Source organism: Rhincodon typus, chromosome 20 (genome assembly GCF_021869965.1).
Source record: "Rhincodon typus isolate 14 chromosome 20, sRhiTyp1.1, whole genome shotgun sequence".
Lineage (NCBI taxonomy): Eukaryota > Metazoa > Chordata > Chondrichthyes > Orectolobiformes > Rhincodontidae > Rhincodon > Rhincodon typus.
The window spans coordinates 33,389,119-33,406,953 of NC_063351.1; the positions used below are offsets into that span (position 1 = coordinate 33,389,119).

The 17,835-nt window shown below is 40.2% G+C and overlaps 1 protein-coding gene across 2 annotated transcripts in view; it reads right to left on the reverse strand.

The window, feature by feature from the left end:
• afap1l2 (actin filament associated protein 1-like 2) overlaps positions 1–17,835 on the reverse strand; it is a 216,440-nt gene that overhangs the window by 14,346 nt on the left and 184,259 nt on the right. Inside the window, exons 10-14 of one of the 2 annotated variants that reach the window (XM_020528765.2) lie at positions 12,250–12,381; positions 11,378–11,589; positions 9,820–9,965; positions 8,959–9,067; positions 2,720–2,962 (exon numbers count right to left, since the gene is read on the reverse strand). In XM_020528765.2, the coding sequence (XP_020384354.1) occupies positions 2,720–2,962; positions 8,959–9,067; positions 9,820–9,965; positions 11,378–11,589; positions 12,250–12,381 (842 nt within the window). The remainder of the gene's footprint in view (positions 1–2,719; positions 2,963–8,958; positions 9,068–9,819; positions 9,966–11,377; positions 11,590–12,249; positions 12,382–17,835) is intronic. The other variant, XM_048609072.1, reaches the window with a different exon arrangement.

Below are 17,835 nucleotides of genomic sequence, written 5' to 3' on the forward strand. Positions count from 1 at the left end.
ATGGAGTTTAATTTAAATAAATGTGAGATGTTGCATTTGGTATGACAAACAAGGGCAGGACTTACACAGTTAATGGTAGGGCCCTGGGGAGTGTTGTTCAGGTACACAGTTCCTTGAAAGTGGTGTCACAGGGTGGTGAAGGCATTTGGCATGCTTGCCTTCATTGGTCACAGCACTGAGTATAGGAGTTGGGACGTCATGTTGTGGCTGTACAGAACATTGGTGAGGCCTGTTCTGAGGAAGGGTCACCAGGCCCAAAATGTCAACTCTGATTTTTTGCTCACACATGCTGCCAGATCTGCTGAGCTTTTCTAGCAACTTCCGCTTTTGTTGTTGTTGGTGAGGCCACGTTTGGAGTACTGCATACAGTTCTGGTCACCCTGCTAATAGGAAGGATGTTACTAAACTGAAAAGGGTGCAGAAGAGATTTTTTACAAGGATGTTACCAGGTCTGGAGGGTTTGAGTTATAAGGAGAAGCTGGGACTTCTTCACTGCAGCATCAGAGGTTGAAGTGACCTTATAGAAGTTCGTAAAATCATGGCAGGTAGAGATAAGGTGAATAGCCAAGGTCTTTTCCCTAGGGTAGGGCAGTCCAAAACTAGAGGGCATAGGTTTAAGGTGAGAGGGGAAAGATTTAAAAGGGACCCGAGGGGTAACTTTTACACACACAGGGTGGTGCTTCTATGGAATGAACTGCCTGAGGAAGTGGCAAAGGTGGGTATAATTACAACATTTAAAAGACATTTGGACAGGTATATGACAAGGAGAAATTTACAGGGATATGGGCCAAATGCAAGCAAATGGGAGCAGTTCAATTTGGAAAACCTGGTTGACACATGAGTTGGATCTGTACAGCAATCTCTACGACATATTCCATGTGTGGAAACCTTTACAAAATGCTGAATATTCAAAATACTTGATACTAACTAAAACAAGCAATTTACTTGGAATCATAGAATCCTTACAGTACAGAAGCAGACTATTCGGCCCATCGACTCCACACTGATCCTCTGAAGAGCATCCCAACTGGACCCAAGCCCCTACCCTATCCCAGTAATCCCGCATTTCCCATGGTTAACCCACCTAGCCAGCACATCCCTGCACAGTATGGGCAATTGAACAATGCCAATCCACCTAACCTGCACATATTTGGACTGTAGGAGGAACCCATGCAGACACAGAGAGAATATGCGAATTCCACACAGACAGTTGCCCGAAGGTGGAATTGAACCTGGGTCCCTGGCACTGTGAGGCAGCAGTGCTAATCACTATGCCATCCAACTTGTAGAAGAGATTGCTGTGTAATTTTTTTCTAGTAATTCTTCCAGTCGAGGGATATTGATGCTGGGAATAAAATAATTGCACACGCCCAATGCGGGAATGCATGATGTTGACCTCTAGTATAATATGATGCATTCTGCTCCATCAGTGTGCCACAATACCACAATCACAATAGTTTTGGCAAATATTTCTGCTGCATCACCCTAGTCATCCTCTGGCATCACTGAGTAAAGCTGCCAAATAATTGCCAATTAGAGGTAGTTCTGCGATGTGGAGTCAGGTTTACTGGCAATTAGAATGAAACTAAGTTGACTCCAGACCTTTACAGCCCCAGACTAATACAAAACTCTGGTCTTGAGGTGAAAGTAATGCACTCAGTTTCCTGGGTTGTGAAATTTAAAATCTGATTCAATCTCCTGTGATATTCCTCATGAAGAAGCAACTTTTATTTTGTAAAAGACAGAAAATGATATGCAAAGTAGGAGATAGCAAGAACTGCAGATGCTGGAGTCAGACAACCACAGTGTGGAGCTGGAGGAACACAGCAGGCCAGGCAACATCAGAGGAGCAGGAAAGTTGACGTTTCGAGCCGGGACCCTTCTTCAGAAATGAAGGAGGATCCCGACCTGAAACGTCAGCTTTCCTGCTCCTCTGATGCTGCCTGGCCTGCTGCGTTCCTCCAGCTCCACACTGCGTTGACATGCAAAGTAGTTGTCTGTCAGGATTCACTGGAGGGACTGCAGCATAAATCAAATAAAATGCCACTGTGGTTACAAGAATTATATTGTGAGGACAAATGAGGTAAATTAGGCTTGTATCACCGTAAATACAGAAGACCAAAGTGGGGCCTTGTGGTGTAGTGGGTAGTATCCTTGCCTCTAACTTAAAGGTCTTAGGTTCAAGTAGTCCCTCTCTAGGAGAGGAATATTTGGCTCCTGGTGGAGGCAGGAGGCGAGGAGCCATTTAATAAGCAGAATATTGGCTTTCTGCATTAAGAATGATATCATTGAGCTGTGAAAGATGATTAAAAGTTACAAGTTGGCTGAGCATGATGTGTCCTCATAACATCAGCAATGTGGAGGATGCAGCAGGCTGCCAAGAATGTGTTTCAGTGGTGTAAAGGGCTTCCCCACCCCTTCCCCACCAATGGTCCAGGCAATGGAACTTCTGCTTAAGAATGACAGTTATCTCTTCCATGGGTTTTGTGTAAAACTATACCTATGTGTATATTATTTGTGTAAATGTATACCTTTTATTGTCATTTGATTGGTCAGGTAGTTGAGACAGATTATAAGCTATTTTCAGACAGAGTATCCCGTTTCTCTGCGTAGTCACACTCAGGTTTTTGGTGATGACATAAAGATGGCCAGAAAGGCTTTGAATGATAAATGATCCTGTGCAGTAATTTTATTGGACTCTGCATGTTAGAGAGTTTACCTTGATACCAGACTCCAAAGGCCTTGCAGTGATCCCAGAATCAGAATCACTGGTTGTGTCTTTGTCGTTCATTTGTATAAGATTTGAAGGTTCCCTTCCACTCTCAGAGTTTGATGCATTTGGTTGTACATTAGGAGCCAATTTGTTGTTACTAGAATGAAGGAATGATTTTACTGGAGTTAGGTCCAAGTAAACCCTTGTTTGATCTTCCCCATAGGACTGTTCCTCATTAGCTTTATCATCCTGTGTAAAAACAGAACACATGGTCAAATTTACCAAAAAGGAATAACTAACAATTGGTGTTTCAAACATAGCCTTTGGGCAGTGATTATCTGGTTCCTATTTTTCACTTCTCAATTTTCAAGTGCATGCAGATATGATTCTAAGCTCTGATGATAATGTGAATGCAGAGTCATGAGCCTGGGTTTTGCAGAGAAGTGCTGGTGACGTTGAGGAAAGATTCCAACGAGCATCGAGTGATCTCCGTCACATGGATTTCACCTCCTTTGACATTAGTTTCATCGGGCCAGTTAAAGAGGATGCCTGGCATCCAGCAACAGTGACATAGCTAAATGTGAAAAGCAGCCAAAGACATTGTAGAATTCTCACATCTGGCAAACCATGAAGTAACAAGAACAGAAAGAGCTGGAGAAACTCAGCAAATTTGGCAGCATCTGTGGAAAGAGAAACAGTGCTACTTTTAACAAAGATTTTCCACACTCCCTTCAATCACAAAGTCATTGGACTTGAAACATTAATTCTGTGGGATTTTAATTATTGTGAAGAAATTTGGCTTTCTAAAAACATAAAATTAGCTTCTCAAGTGCCAGAGGTTTTCAGCAGTAATTATGACCCTGTATGACATTAAAAATCCAATTACACCTCATTCAAGACGGATGTAAGCTTTGAAAGATGTCTCCTCTAGGATTGAAATGTTTAATTATTTTTGTCAACTCGAGTGATTTTGAAAGCTCTCTAGCTATGGGGATTTTAAACAGGTCCAGTAGAGGAACAGGCACCAGGGCTAATATTTGCGTTTCTGCATTTAACCATGCAGATGTATGAATAACTCCAGAGAGGCCGGTAATCTGCCACCAAGTCACCATTTATTTACACGTGCATAGCACTTGACATCGGTCCAGCTTCCTCAGAGCGAACAAAACCTCTGACACTCCTGTTTATATCTGTCAGCCAGGGTTTCCTGCTTGGACTAGATTAACAGCCCCAATCAGGGAACTCGTATTCTATGGAGGTCCATCTGGCTGACCTCGTTACAGTGCAGATACCAGTAACTTCTGCCAGTTTCATCACTGCAATCCCAAAAATTGAGCCCATCATTCCTCTGGCCCTTATGTCCCACATAACTAACTATTTGAGTTTGAAGAACTGCTTAATGGAGTGTGAAGAAATGAATTGCAAATGTGGGCTTTCTGGTCCCATGAACTATATTGAACCATCAGGCCACTCACTGTTTTTAAGTTAATAAACATCCTAATGATGCAAAGATCAAATGGATGCTATACATTTCTAGAATAAGATGATCCGCATTGTAACATTTATCCACACGATTATCTATGTTATTGCAATAACATTGCACTGCTCAATATAAACTTAATTTTAAACATTGCTGTGCAGGTTTTGTGTTAGGTTTTTCTGCCTTTTAGTTTAGTATAATTCTTCCAATCGACACAAAAGATTGTGGGATTTTAAGAGCAAATAGCATAGAACCCAACTTGAATTTTCAGAATATTTTTCAGTAGCTTTGCAAACATTTTGCTGGAAGCCCACACAGTTGGTCACATCCTCAGGGTAAATGAATCACCACATGGAGTTCCTGCTAATTGTGCTTCTTTCCAGAACTTCAAGGAGGCAGTTAAAGTTACATTCAATGCTTTAGGATCAGAGACACCAGCAGGTATCTTGTGAAAAAAAATTGAATGTTTTCTTTTAAATTAACTGAACAAAAACACAGGATTGGAAAAGATCTCAATTCATTGTGAACTTTTAAAGACCACTGGACATCTCAAGGCATTTTACAGTCATTAAGGTGCTTTTGAAGTTCAGTCACTGTTGCAATGTAGGGAAACTCCTGAAAACAATGTGATGAAAGCCAGATAATCTGTGTTTTGTGATGCTGATTGAGGGATATATATTGGTGAGGACACTGGGGATAACGACTGCTGCTCTTTTTCCTAATAGGGTGCCATGAGATCTATCACATCTTCATAAGTAAGCAGATGGGGCTCCAAATTTCTCTGTCTCCCTCGCATATACTCTAATGATGCTACCATCTACAGTCAGTGGTGATTGCAATATGTCTTCCTTTCTCCTCAAGCAAACGTTCCACCCTCCAGCATGGCTGTTAGGGCCCTCAGCCATAAGTGACCCATTTACCGTACTTCTGTCCCCATTCCTTCCCTTCTCTCCCATCTATAGGGCTCCCCTTATCCTCGCTTTCCACCTCTCTGGCCTCTGTATTCAAAGGATCAACCGTCACTATTTCTGTCACCTCCAACAGGATGTCAACACCAAACAGATCTTCCTCTTTTCCTTGCCAGCATTCTACAGGAGCCACGCCTTCTGCCACACACTCATCCCATACAATCGCAGGTGTAAGACTTGCCCCTTTATTCCTTCCCTGTTCACTGTCCAAGGCCCCAGTCACACCTTCCTGATGAAGGAATGTCTTTCAATCTAGTCTACTGCACTGACTCCTCACAACACGGTCTCCTTTACACTGGCAGGACCAAATGCAGACTGGGTGATTGCTTTGCCAGTCTTTGACAAGGTGAAACACTACAGGATGCTAATTAAGAGCACATGCTATTAAAGGCAAGGCATTGGCATGGATAGAGCAGTGGCTGACTGGCAGAAGGCAGGAAGTAGAGATAAATGGGTCTTTTTCAGGATGGTACCTGATGGTTAGTGGAGTTCCGCAGGGGCCAGTGTGAGGACCACAACTATTCATGTTATACATTAATGATCAAGATAAAGGAACTGAGGGCATTGTTGCTAAGTTTGCAGATGGCACAAAAACAGGTGGAGGGACAGGTAGTATTGAGGAAGTGGGGAGGGTGTAGAGGGACTAGGACAGGCTAGGAGAGTTGCAAATAGGTGGCAGATAGAATACAATGTGGGAAAGTTATGCACTTTGGTGGGAATAACAGAGGTATAGACTATTTTCTAAGCAGGAAAGGCTTTGGAAATCTGAAGCACGAAGGGATTTGGGGTAAGTCCTAGTTCAGAATTTACTTAAAGCTAATATGCAGGTACAGTTGGTGGTTAGGAAGGCAAATGCAATGTTCGCAATCATTTCAAGAGGGCTATAATATAAGAGCAGAGATATACTCCTGAGGCTGTACAAGGCTTTGGTCAGACCACAACTGGAATATTGTGAGCAGTTTTGGGCCCTGTATCTAAGGAAGGATGTGCTGGCATTGGAGGGGATCCAGAGGAAGTTTACAAGAATGATCCAGAGCATGAAGGGTTTGTCATATGAGAAGCAGTTGAGATCTCTGGGTCTATACTCAATGGAGTTTAGGAGGATGAAGAGGGATCTCATTGAAACTTACAGAATACTGAGAGGCCTGGATAGAGTGGATGTGGAGAAGATGTTTCCACTAGAAGGAGAGACTAGGGCACAGACTTAGAATGAAGAGATAGCCCTTTAGAACGGAAATGAAGAGGAATTTCTTCAGTCAGAGGGTGGTGAATCTATGGAACTCATTGCCGCAGAGGGCTTTGGAGGTAAGACATTGAGTGTATTTGAGACCTAGATAGATAGGTTATTGATTCGTAAGGGGTTCAAGGTTACAGGGAGAATGCAGAAAAATGGGGTGGAGAACCATATCAGCCATGGTTGACTAGTGGAGCAGACTCAATGGGCCAAATAGCCTAGTTCTGCTCCTAAATTTTATGGTTTTATGTCCACGAAATGATCTTGATCTTCTGGTCACTTGCCATTTAAATACACAATCTCAAAATCACGCTAATATTTCTGACCTAGATTTGCTGCAGCATTCCAGCAAAGCCCAAAGCAACCTTCAGGAAATGCATTGCATCTCATTTTCTGTTTCGAAAGTTTACACACTTCAGAACTCAATACCGAGTTCAACAACTTCAGACCATGAACTCTGAAGTCCATTTTGAATTGTCCCCTTTTCCCCCATCCCAGTATCCTGTTTACATGGTCTTGCTCTCAGTACAGCTGATCTATTTATTGCTGTTACCTACTAACATTTCCCGTTAATACCTATTCTTCATCTTTATGTCTTCTCCAGAACCATTCGCACTGCCTTTGCCTTTTGTCAGGGAAACCTTTAATATCTGCTCAATTTTCCCCACTCCCCTTCTACAGCATAAAGCCCACCACCTCCAGCCCCTTGCAGTTCCAAGGGAAAGTCAGATTGGATGTGAAATGTTCACTGTGTTTCTTTCTCCACAGACGCTGCCAGACCTGCTGAGTATCTCCAGCATTTTCTGTTCTTATTTCACATATGCACCATACAGGTTAAGGAGTGCAGATTCTACAGTATTTAGCTTTCATAACAGGCAGGCTTGGTTTAATAATTAGTTCCAAAAAACAGTATCTTAGCAGAAGACTCCATTATCCTTGAATTTTGTCCTCAAACTCTAGAATGAGGCTCGAAACTGGAATCTTGTGACTCCGAGGCAAGATGTCTGACACATCAATCTAGCTAGAAAATACCTTCGTATCAAACAAAAACAGAAATTATTTGGAGAAACTCAGCAGGTCTGGCAGCATCTGTGAACACAAAACAATGTGCACACTTTTGAGTCCAATGATCATCCATCAGGACTGACAGAAGCCATGAAAAGGTGTTATTAATGCTGATAACAGGAAGGCAGGGTGGAGAAAGAGGAGTGAGCAGATAGGTGGGGATGGAGCTCAGAGAGCGAGAAAGCAGAAAAATAAAAAGGTAGGCAGACAAAGGGATTGTTGGTAGTATGCCACGGAAGAAGAGAAGCTAGATAGGTGACATTGGGGCCTTTAAGTAGGTGAAAATGGGTTGGCTGTACTGAAAGTAACTCATTTCATTGCAGGATCTGAGGTGGAGGGTGGGTAAAGAGGTGGAAGGAGGTGATGATGCTCTAAAATGGTTAAACTTGATATTGAGTCCTGAAGGCTGTAGAACATGAGGTATTGTTCTTCCAGCTGCTGCTGAGCCTCATTGGAGCACTGAGACAGAAATGCTGGTACGGGAACATGATGGTGCGTTGAAGTGACATGCAACTGAAAACTTGGGGTCATTTTTATAGACAGAGTGTGGGTTTTCTGTAAAGGGGTCACCCACTCTATTTTTTGTCTCCCAAATGTATAGGAAATACGGTAAACTAGATTGAATGCAGTGCAGGTAAATTGCTGCTTCTCCTGGAAGGCGTATCTGGGGCCTTGGATAGTGTGGAAGGAGGAGATAATTAGGCAAATGTTTTACCTTAGCAATTTCATGGGATGATACTGTGGTGATGGCAGGGGTTGGGGTAAGTGTTAGGAGTGGAGAAGTAGTGGATCACAGTGTCCTGGTGGAAATGGTTCCTGTGGAATGTTGACGGGGGTGAGGGGGGGAGGGGGAACGCATGTCAGGTGGTGGTATCCCACTCTGCACCTTTACATGTTTTTTACCCTGTCATTTTCAGCCATTTAAAATGACTCATAGGATTGACACAGTGAATTAAAAAGGGTTATTTGCATCGATATTAAATAAACTTCTTCAAGTTCTCAAATAACTTATCACTCTTAAATAGTTTAAGGATTTGTTTAGAAGAACAATTTTTAGAAATGCTTTAAAACATTGCAATGTTGTGCTGGTTTATAGCAGATTTCCATTTGAGCACCACGGGGGAAAAACACTTTTCAAAATGAATGGATTATTAGGGGCAATTTGTACCAGAATGCCTGATTCTGCCTGAAGCAGAAACTCAATTCCTGAGTCAAAAACAGAAATTGCTGGTGAAACACAACAGGTCTGGCAGCATCTGTAGAAGAAAGCATCAAAGTTTTGAGTCCGGTGACTATTCATCAGAACTGAAAACTTTGTACCCTATTCCTGAGAGTTTGCTAGAAATTATATATTTGTTAAGCTGCATTAAACCCTTTGCTTTTGATAAGACATAAATCAAAATGAATGTTTATATCTCTTTGCTATGGAAACATTGATTAAAAATGTACTCTTTTGCATTCTTTTCAAATTGTAAGAATAACAAAAACTTGTTCCTACCACAGATTCAGGTATGTCCACATCATCATACAGGTCATCGGACTGGTTCTGTACCACAGGCAAATCATCAATATATGTGTTTGGTTCTGAGTACCTACGCTGCAGTAAACTAAAAGGCAAGAAAAATGGTAATAAAGCAAATAGTCTACTCTTTCAAATACATGTAGATTGTAGTGTGCTTATTTGACATTATTTCCAACTTTAAATATGAATATAGTTGGTGTTGGTTTGCTTAGTCAACTAGATAAGTGTGCATAAGACTGTTGCCAACCATGCTGGTTTGATTTCTGTTTTGGCTGAGAAGAACTTGCAAACTGTCTCCTCATTCTGCCCCTGAGAGAGAAAGGTCGCAACAAACCACCATTGACACGCATTGCTAAGAGTAAAGGCTCAGAATGAAGCATTAGCAGACAATGAGCCAAGGGTCTGCCTTTGGGCAGAGCACACATGGCCTGGCATAAGCATACACAAAAAATAAACAGCCAACTTACTGTGAAGACTGAATGGCTTTACAGCATTGTCCATTTACTCTTAAGAATGAGTTTCAAATCAAACGATTTAAACAGGTATAATTCCTGATTAGATTGACCACTGACTCAACCGTATGAGGGTTTTTAATTCTATAAATAATGTTGCCTTTGAAGCTTTTTCATGCACAAGTTCCTTATTGAAAATCCCATCATTTTAGACAATTTTCAGAAAAAAAATGCCAAACTCACAGCCTTAAAGGCAAGTACACATTTAAGCGATGGAAAATAACTGAACACCTAATTCTACATGAAATATTTTACTTTTACTTCATTCAATAAACCATATATGTGTTACGAAGAAGTGTTTTTAAGAGTAGTAAATGTGACTTACTATAAAGAATGTTTGGCTGCATGCACTATACAAGACACTCGGTCAGCGTCCACATAGTCATAAGTGAACTCCTCGGGGTCTGTCTTAGATCCTGATTCTGCCAGCAGAAGACCAAGCCAGTAACCCATCTCTTCTGAAGACTTAGCCTGCAAAAGATATAGAACATAGAACAGTACAGCACAGCACAGGCCCTTCGGCCCACGATGTTGTGTCAACCTATTATCCTACAAAGATCAAACTATCATCCATTATTCAAACCATCATCAATTATACTATCATCCATTTCCTATCCAAGAGTCGCTTAAAAGTCTCTAAAGTATCTGACTCTGCTACCACTGCTGGCAGCGCATTCCACACGCCCACCACTCTCTGTGTAAAGAACCTACCTCTGACATCTCCCCTATACCTTCCTCCAATCACCTTAAAATTATGCCCCCTCATAATAGTCATTTCCACCCTGGGAACAAGTCTTCGGCTATCCACTCTATCTTTAGACAAATAGAATATTTTCATGAAACATGCCAAGACAAAATGTGTACAAAAAAGACAGAAGGCCAATAAGAGTGAAAGAAATAGCTACAAAACGTATATTTACTTAATGCCTTCATTATAGATAATGTACGAAGAAATTTCACGGAATCAAAATAAAGCATAAATAAACGGTCCTGTTGACAGGGTTAAGGGAGTTGGTTAAAATAACAGCTGAGACAGTCATTCTTATCATGTCACCCCTGAGGTACACCAATTTTCTGAGGAGAATAAGGACCGAGGGCCTATGTGTGTGCAGCCCACCTACCTTTCCTCATTGAACTGCACAGTGGGGAATTTACATATTCTGTGTCCAATGTGTTTTCAGTACCATTTTAGAGGGAGAAAGACAAGCGGAAACACACAGGTATTTAAACTTAAGATAAATATCAGTATTGATCACTGGTATTACGTGAGAGATATTAACTCATGATTCTTGACAGTGTTGTGGAGAGGGCAAGGTTTTTTTTACCTATTCTAGATCAGGCATTTTAATGGGCGGTTGTATTATAGTCATGTTCAATATGAGTGGGCAGAAGTGACGAGTCCAAATTACTGTATATCTTAACCATGATTTTATAAAATTGCATAAAGTATTCTATAGTGATATTAGTAGGTTTTATTAAAGCTGTTAGTGTGACAGAGTTTAGGTGATGTGCAAAAGGAGCAAACATGTTTTGTGAAAAAAAACGTGTTCACACAGCAAGTGTTTTGTGTCTGGAAAGTACTTCCTGGAAGTCTGGTGGAGACAGGCAGCATTAAGGCATTCGAGAGGGCATTATTTGAATAGAAACAATGGACAACGGTATGAGGAAAAGGCTTGTGATTGGCACAAAGTCGTAATGATAATTCAGGGGACCTGTGGAAGTATATGTGCAGAATGGTATCCTTCTGAGCCATAACAATATTATGATTCTGCAACATATGCACAGCTATAAGAGTCAAAACGTTAAATTAACCAAACATTCACGTATTGCACTCGTTAAGATTAAGACAGAGAACATCAATGACTGGGCAGAGTTCAAATTACCTCTAAAGAAGCTATCTCCTCGCCATCATGCAAAATGCGGAAGGAATATAAATGTTCTGGAGTAGAGTCGGGAATAACCTCACAGCCTTCTAGATTTAGAGGGTTTTGAACTGCTTTGTTTTTACTCTTGTCCTGATAGAAGTGGATAAGTCCATTTTTAACCTGACACCAACGTGTCCGCCACTGGCTGTTCATAAACACATTCAAATACCCTGTTGAAAGAAGAATGCAAGTCTGCATAAGTCATTCACACCACACAAATATATCCACATGGAGCAGCTCTCCAGAAGAACTACTTTGTACAATTGACATTGAGACTACTCCTTTAGTATTAATGGCGTTAATCCATCATCTGCGCTTTCTGTTGCGCACTCTTGCCAAAACAACAACACCGTGTCCCCGTTATCATTCAGTATGAATATTACCATTTAGAATCAAAATCTGGGAAATAATTTGGTGTGCTCACATTTTATTTTTCTTTTTGATTTATTGTCTTTAGCAGTTCAGGATTTTAGCATCCCGCACTTCTCACATCAGGAGCCGTGTCTATGAAATATCAAGAAATACCAAGAGGTCTCATTTTTGGCTCAACCATAACTGAAGGCAGTTGTCCAGCTCATAATACAGCCTTTAAACTGAACAACTCCAGAACTTATGTATAAAAAACACTGAAATTCTTATCTGCTTGTCACCGATGTATTATAAATCCAATCTATAACAACAGAACACATCTGTAATTGATAGTACAATACCAACTGAAGCCATACCCAAGTTTCTCCTTACATTTAATTGACACAAAGTGCCACATGGTGGCAGTAACTTTACATTTTACAGAACACCTACTTGACACCGGCAAAAGACAATTGACTCACCTGATGCTTCAACATTCTTCTTGTTGTTAATGGGAATCTCCACAGATATAGGTTTCTTTTTCCCAAGATTCATAAAACTACTCAACTTCAGACCTGCAGTTTTAAGGTCACCAATACTGGATTTCTTTTTCACTGAACAGAAAATTAAAGGTCAAAGATAGTTTAATCATACAAATGTTCCAAGTACCCGTTATCATTTCCCTTTCAACTGTATCCCTGCATTTCCCAAATTTTCATGCAAATAAAGCATTTGGAAACAGAGGAATAGATGTTAACTAAAGTTCCTTTCCATGAATAACCCAAATGTGTATAAGTTTACAAACACAATAATACAAAAGCAAAATATTGTGGATTCTGGAAGACTGAAATAAAAACAGAAAATTCCAGAAACACTGAGCAGCAACGCTCCCTCTCACTTTTATCATCCATGTACGAAGATAATTTTCTAATGTACAATGGTAATGTGCAGATGTGCATCAGTAGAAAGAAAAATATCTCAAATATACTTTTAAAATTGACCATAGATATCAAAAAGAAGAAAGAATAACCCCACCCCAGGCCACTGACACTGCAACATATCAGTCCAAGAATCACGAGTTACATTTTAAATCTGGCATGGTGGCATTTGAACTGTTAAGTTTTAATTTCAGTAACAACCACAGCACTACCATATATGAGAGATGTATTTTTAGTTTTTATATTGCACCTCCCTATTTTTAGGGAACTAGGCTGGAAAGTTAAAGGACAAGGCTAATGCTCTCGGGACACAGGTCTAAATCTCAATGTGGCAGTTGGCAGAGTTAAATTCAATAAAAACAGAAAATTCTGAAAACACTGGGCAGCACTATTGCCTCTAATTTGCTAAATCAAGAAAAATCTGCAAAATATAACTAATATCAGTGACATTGACAACTGGAATCAATTGTAAAAATGTATCTGGATCACAAATGTCCTTTCGGTAAGGAAATCTGCTGTCACATTCTAGTTTAGCCTACACGTGACTTCTGACCGACAGTTGACTTTTAACTGCGCTCTGAAGTTGCTATTCAGTTCAAGGGTAATTAGGGATGGGCAGCCAATACTGGTCTTGCCAACAGTGCCCATATCCCATGAAAGAATAAAAAAAAGTCATTATTTAATGAAAGAAAAACTAAATTGGTAGCGATGGTGCAGAACAAGGATAATTTCCAATTTGATGAACACAAATAGAAGAAACAAAGAGGTTTGCCTGCTGAACTGATAGAAAATGTGAAAAGGTAACTTTTATTTCTTTTCCAGCTTTTACTTAAAATTGCTGGAAATAGTGAGGAAAGTAGCTCAGTGATTTCTTCATCTAAACAAGCATAATTAGGCAGAGATAAAGTTCCTTTATGAACTTGGAAATTAATTAGCTCTTGTGAACTGGAGGTTGAGGGTCAGAGAGGTAAAGTGGTTAATTGTTTTGTGACTGAGTTGATCAGCTTGAATTGGGAAATTTCTCAAGTTGCCAGATCCACCTGGCTGGAAAGGTCCTCCAAATGACACTCTTTTCATTTGGGAAGAGGAATGTTGGGCGAATAAATACAGAATGCTAACCCTGGAAGCTGAGCGTAAGTGGCCACAGCAGCAACAGAATACTGAGGCAGGCTAATATCAGAAAGCTGGCCTCAATTCTTGGGACTTCATCCAGATGTATTGATTGCTGTTAGAGGAATCTGACATTCTCTCATTCCCCCACCCATTCACCACGCCAACTCATACCATCCATTGAACTTACAGTCTCTGCTAGTCCCCATATCAACTCATATCAACTTACAGCCTCTCCATACACCCACTGTACATGATGCATAGAACCAATGAACCACATACTGGGAATGGCATGTTTGCAACTGCTCAGAACAAAAAACCCAGTCACTAATTTTCAGTTGAGATTAAAAAAAATGCTGTTCCTACACCCTTTTATAAGTGCTAATGAGATAAATGATTAGAGTATCAATGACAAAGGTTTTAAATACTTCACACATTTTAATTTTGTGGAAGTACACATTGAAATATTGATAATAGAGATCACAGAAAGAATCATGCATTCTAATCATCTAAAGATGTCAATCAGCAATATCAATAGTTGTCTCCAATCGTCAAAACAGAAACCCCTGCTAAGATAATCCTTTAGTCAGTCAGTTCTGCCAACAGAGCTCTTACGCCTGTACACATATGTTCTCGGCTATCTCATACTGTTCAAGAACAGGAGATTTCATTCTCAAAAGAAGAATATTGAAAGGATGTATATTTTAATGAGCATTTTGATACAGGCTTTCATTTATGGTTCATTGGTTCTGTATGTAGTGCATACTGGGTAAATGGGCATAGAAGGTCCATGAGTGGGCAGTGAGTTGACATGGATGGCATGAGGGACCACGAGTTCGTGGGAGGGGGGAATTAACTCGAACGGAGTTGGAATGGAGGCAGAATGGGGGCCACTGAAGTGACATGGGGTCTTAAGTAAGACATTTTAAATTTACCCTTTAAAAGATTTGAAATCCAGATTATGGTTCTACAAATCCTCTGAGGGGCTGCGAGACTTAAATAAACAAAGAGCTTGCCTGGCTCCATGAAAATTGCAGGGGTCTAGGAGATGCCTATACCAATTATCGAACTGGCAAGATCAGAAGCTCATGTTGCAAGTTTTCTACCCACTGTTTTATCTTGGGTCAGCAAAAATTAGGGATTGTGGGAATGGGATCCAAGAATTGGGTATCGCCTGCCATTCCTAAATGGCACCAGATGACTCCATCAAAATCTGAGCTGTTGTTTCCCCTGACTGGGAAATTTAGAAGAAGGGGCACCATTTCAAGATTTTGGGCCAATTATTTCATAATCTGTGGTTGGGGCCAGGAGAAACGTCTTCACTTGAAGGACTGAATATTTGGAAACTTTGGTTGTGAATGCTCCATCATTGAATATCTTTAAGGCTGAAGTGGATGGATTTTTGGTTTCTCAAGGAAACTAGGGTTACGGGCAGTGGATGGTAAAGTGGAAGTGTACATCGGCCAGGATCATATCACATGCTGAAGGAGATTAAACGGGCTGTAGGGTTTACTGCTGCTCCTGCATCTTATGTTCCTATATACAGTTCTTTGGTCTTTTTCAGACCAAGACTGGAAATGCAAAGTCTTAGTAGAACCTAAAGTGAGCATTAGTGAGCAAGTTATTGGGTGAATGTTTGAGTGAATGCTGCTTCTTACAGCTGCTGATGACTTATTCTATTGTTTTGCTTAAGGGGGCTTATATTGGCCAGGAAAGATTTGTCCTGGTTTCTCTGGCCAGCATTTGCAGAGGTCATTTTCCACAAAGTTGGATAGATGTCAATATTGTAAGTGTAATAGAACAGAATACAATTATGTCCTAAAAAAACTAAATGATTTTGAGATTAAAGAAAAATATAGATTAATATTTAAAGAAAGATTAATTAACAATACAGTGCAATGATTCTACTTGAGTCTGTTTTACTTCAGAATTTGTAAACAATGTTAAAACACAGATAGTGATTAAAAAGAACAGTCTGAATCAGTGGCCATAACGGTTCCTTTGATGCTTTTCTCTGTTCTGTATTTTCCTGTAATTCTGAAGTAAGGCAATTGTTTGAAAATAGCACATTATCAGTGTTTAAACCAGACTATGTATTCAGACATTGTGGGAAAATAATTTAACATGGAAGGGAAATGACACAAGGTAGCACTATCTTAGTAAAAACTGCAGCAGATCTGCTTTGAACTAACACACTGCTTACTACCTTCAGCATCAGAGGAAAAAAATCAAAAGTCTTGTTTTGGGGTGGCACGGTGGCTCAGTGGATAGCATTGCTGCCTCACAGCGCCAGGGACCCGAGTTCAATTCCAGCCTCAGGCTACTGTCTCTGTGGAGTTTGCCCATTCTCCCCATGTCTGTATGGGTTTCCTCCAGATGCCCTAGTTTCCTCCCGCCGTCCAAAGACGTGCAGGTTAGGTGGATTGGCCATGCTAAATTTCCCATAGTGTTCAGGGATATGTAAGTTAGGTCAATTAGCCATGGCCAATGCAGGGTTATAGGGTATGGGTATGGTGATGGGTCTGGGTGGGATGCTCTTCAGACTGTTGGTGTGGACATTTTAGGCTGAATGGCCTGTTTCCACACTGTAGGAATTCTATTCTAAAGGGTCCTTACCATTTAATTATTGTATTTGGGTAAAGAAAATGACAATGAATTTTATCTTTTTGATGTCTCCCATGCAATCTTACATATCACTATGCAAGTAAGGGGTCCAGAGGATATTTTCTCTCATTACATAACAATCAATAATCAGAAAATGTCAGATGAAATGGGCAAACTGTTTACACTGGCAGGACAGTCAGCTACCAGAGGTCACAAATCAAGACAATTGGAATGAATGATGATAAAGAAACAAAGTATTTTTGCTGTGATTTTTTAATTATCTGGACTGAGGGGGTTGTGGAAGCAGATTCAATAATAAATTTTCAAAAGCGAATTTAAGAGGAATTTTTTTTAGGGCCAAGGGGAAAGTGCAAGGCAGTTTTACTAATTGGATGGCTCCTTCAAAGGACTGGGATAAGTGCACTAAACTGAATTCTGCGCTGCATTATTCTGTGAAGTTGTTTATCCACCTTCACCTCATGAATTCAATTTTCCAATACATTAGTTTGCAAAACTATAGCATGTCTAGGGGTCAGCAAATCATACGTTACGAAGAAATTCAGGGAATTAATAAGTGATCGGACTTCTGGATCAGGTTGAAACTGGGTTATTACTGGCAAAAGAAGAGTAAAGGTGATGGTGGAAAAGTTCTGTCTGGAGAATTAACAAGAGTCACTGAACTGGCACCTGTTTTGGGACCTGAGATTCACTGCATCACAAAGAATGCACAGCCTGACTAATATCAATTTTATATGAAAGTTTTTGGTATGTTTGGTTTTATTATTCACACTATACTTGGATCACATCTTGGATAGGGCAATATTTAAGTGGTCTATGATTTTATGAATGAAGCATCCAATGTGACTCTAAACAGCCTGGAAGATTAAAATCCTGGCTAGTGGTTTTAATGGATTACTGTGTTTGGGGTGAAGAAATAGGTTAGGTATACATGTGAGGTAGGATCATCGATTCTTTGAAGAGCTTCCCATTGTAGGCTTAAATTTGCTTCCATGAACACAATATGTCAGTGAATTTGAAGGCAGTATAGAGGCTAAATTAGATAGAAACTTCATGGTAACAGTGCTTCATACAAAACCTAAGTGGTGTTTTATTAAGGATCAATTTTATGCCCGGCAACAAAGGCATGTTTATCGTCTTGACATTTTGAGTAGAACAGAAAAGCCTGAAAACATTATACAATGATATTTGTACTAATTCCAATCATTTATTTCTTTAATGTTAAATAAATGTGTCTGTTGGCATGACCCTCCATCTGATATTCAATCTACCTAGGACCAAAAGAAGGTCATGTGAAGACAGGGGATATATTCCAGTAAGAGTGAATATAGTGACGGGATCTTTGCGAGTTTCCCAATTCTCATTTGATTTACCATATTTGCCGAACCATATTGGGCA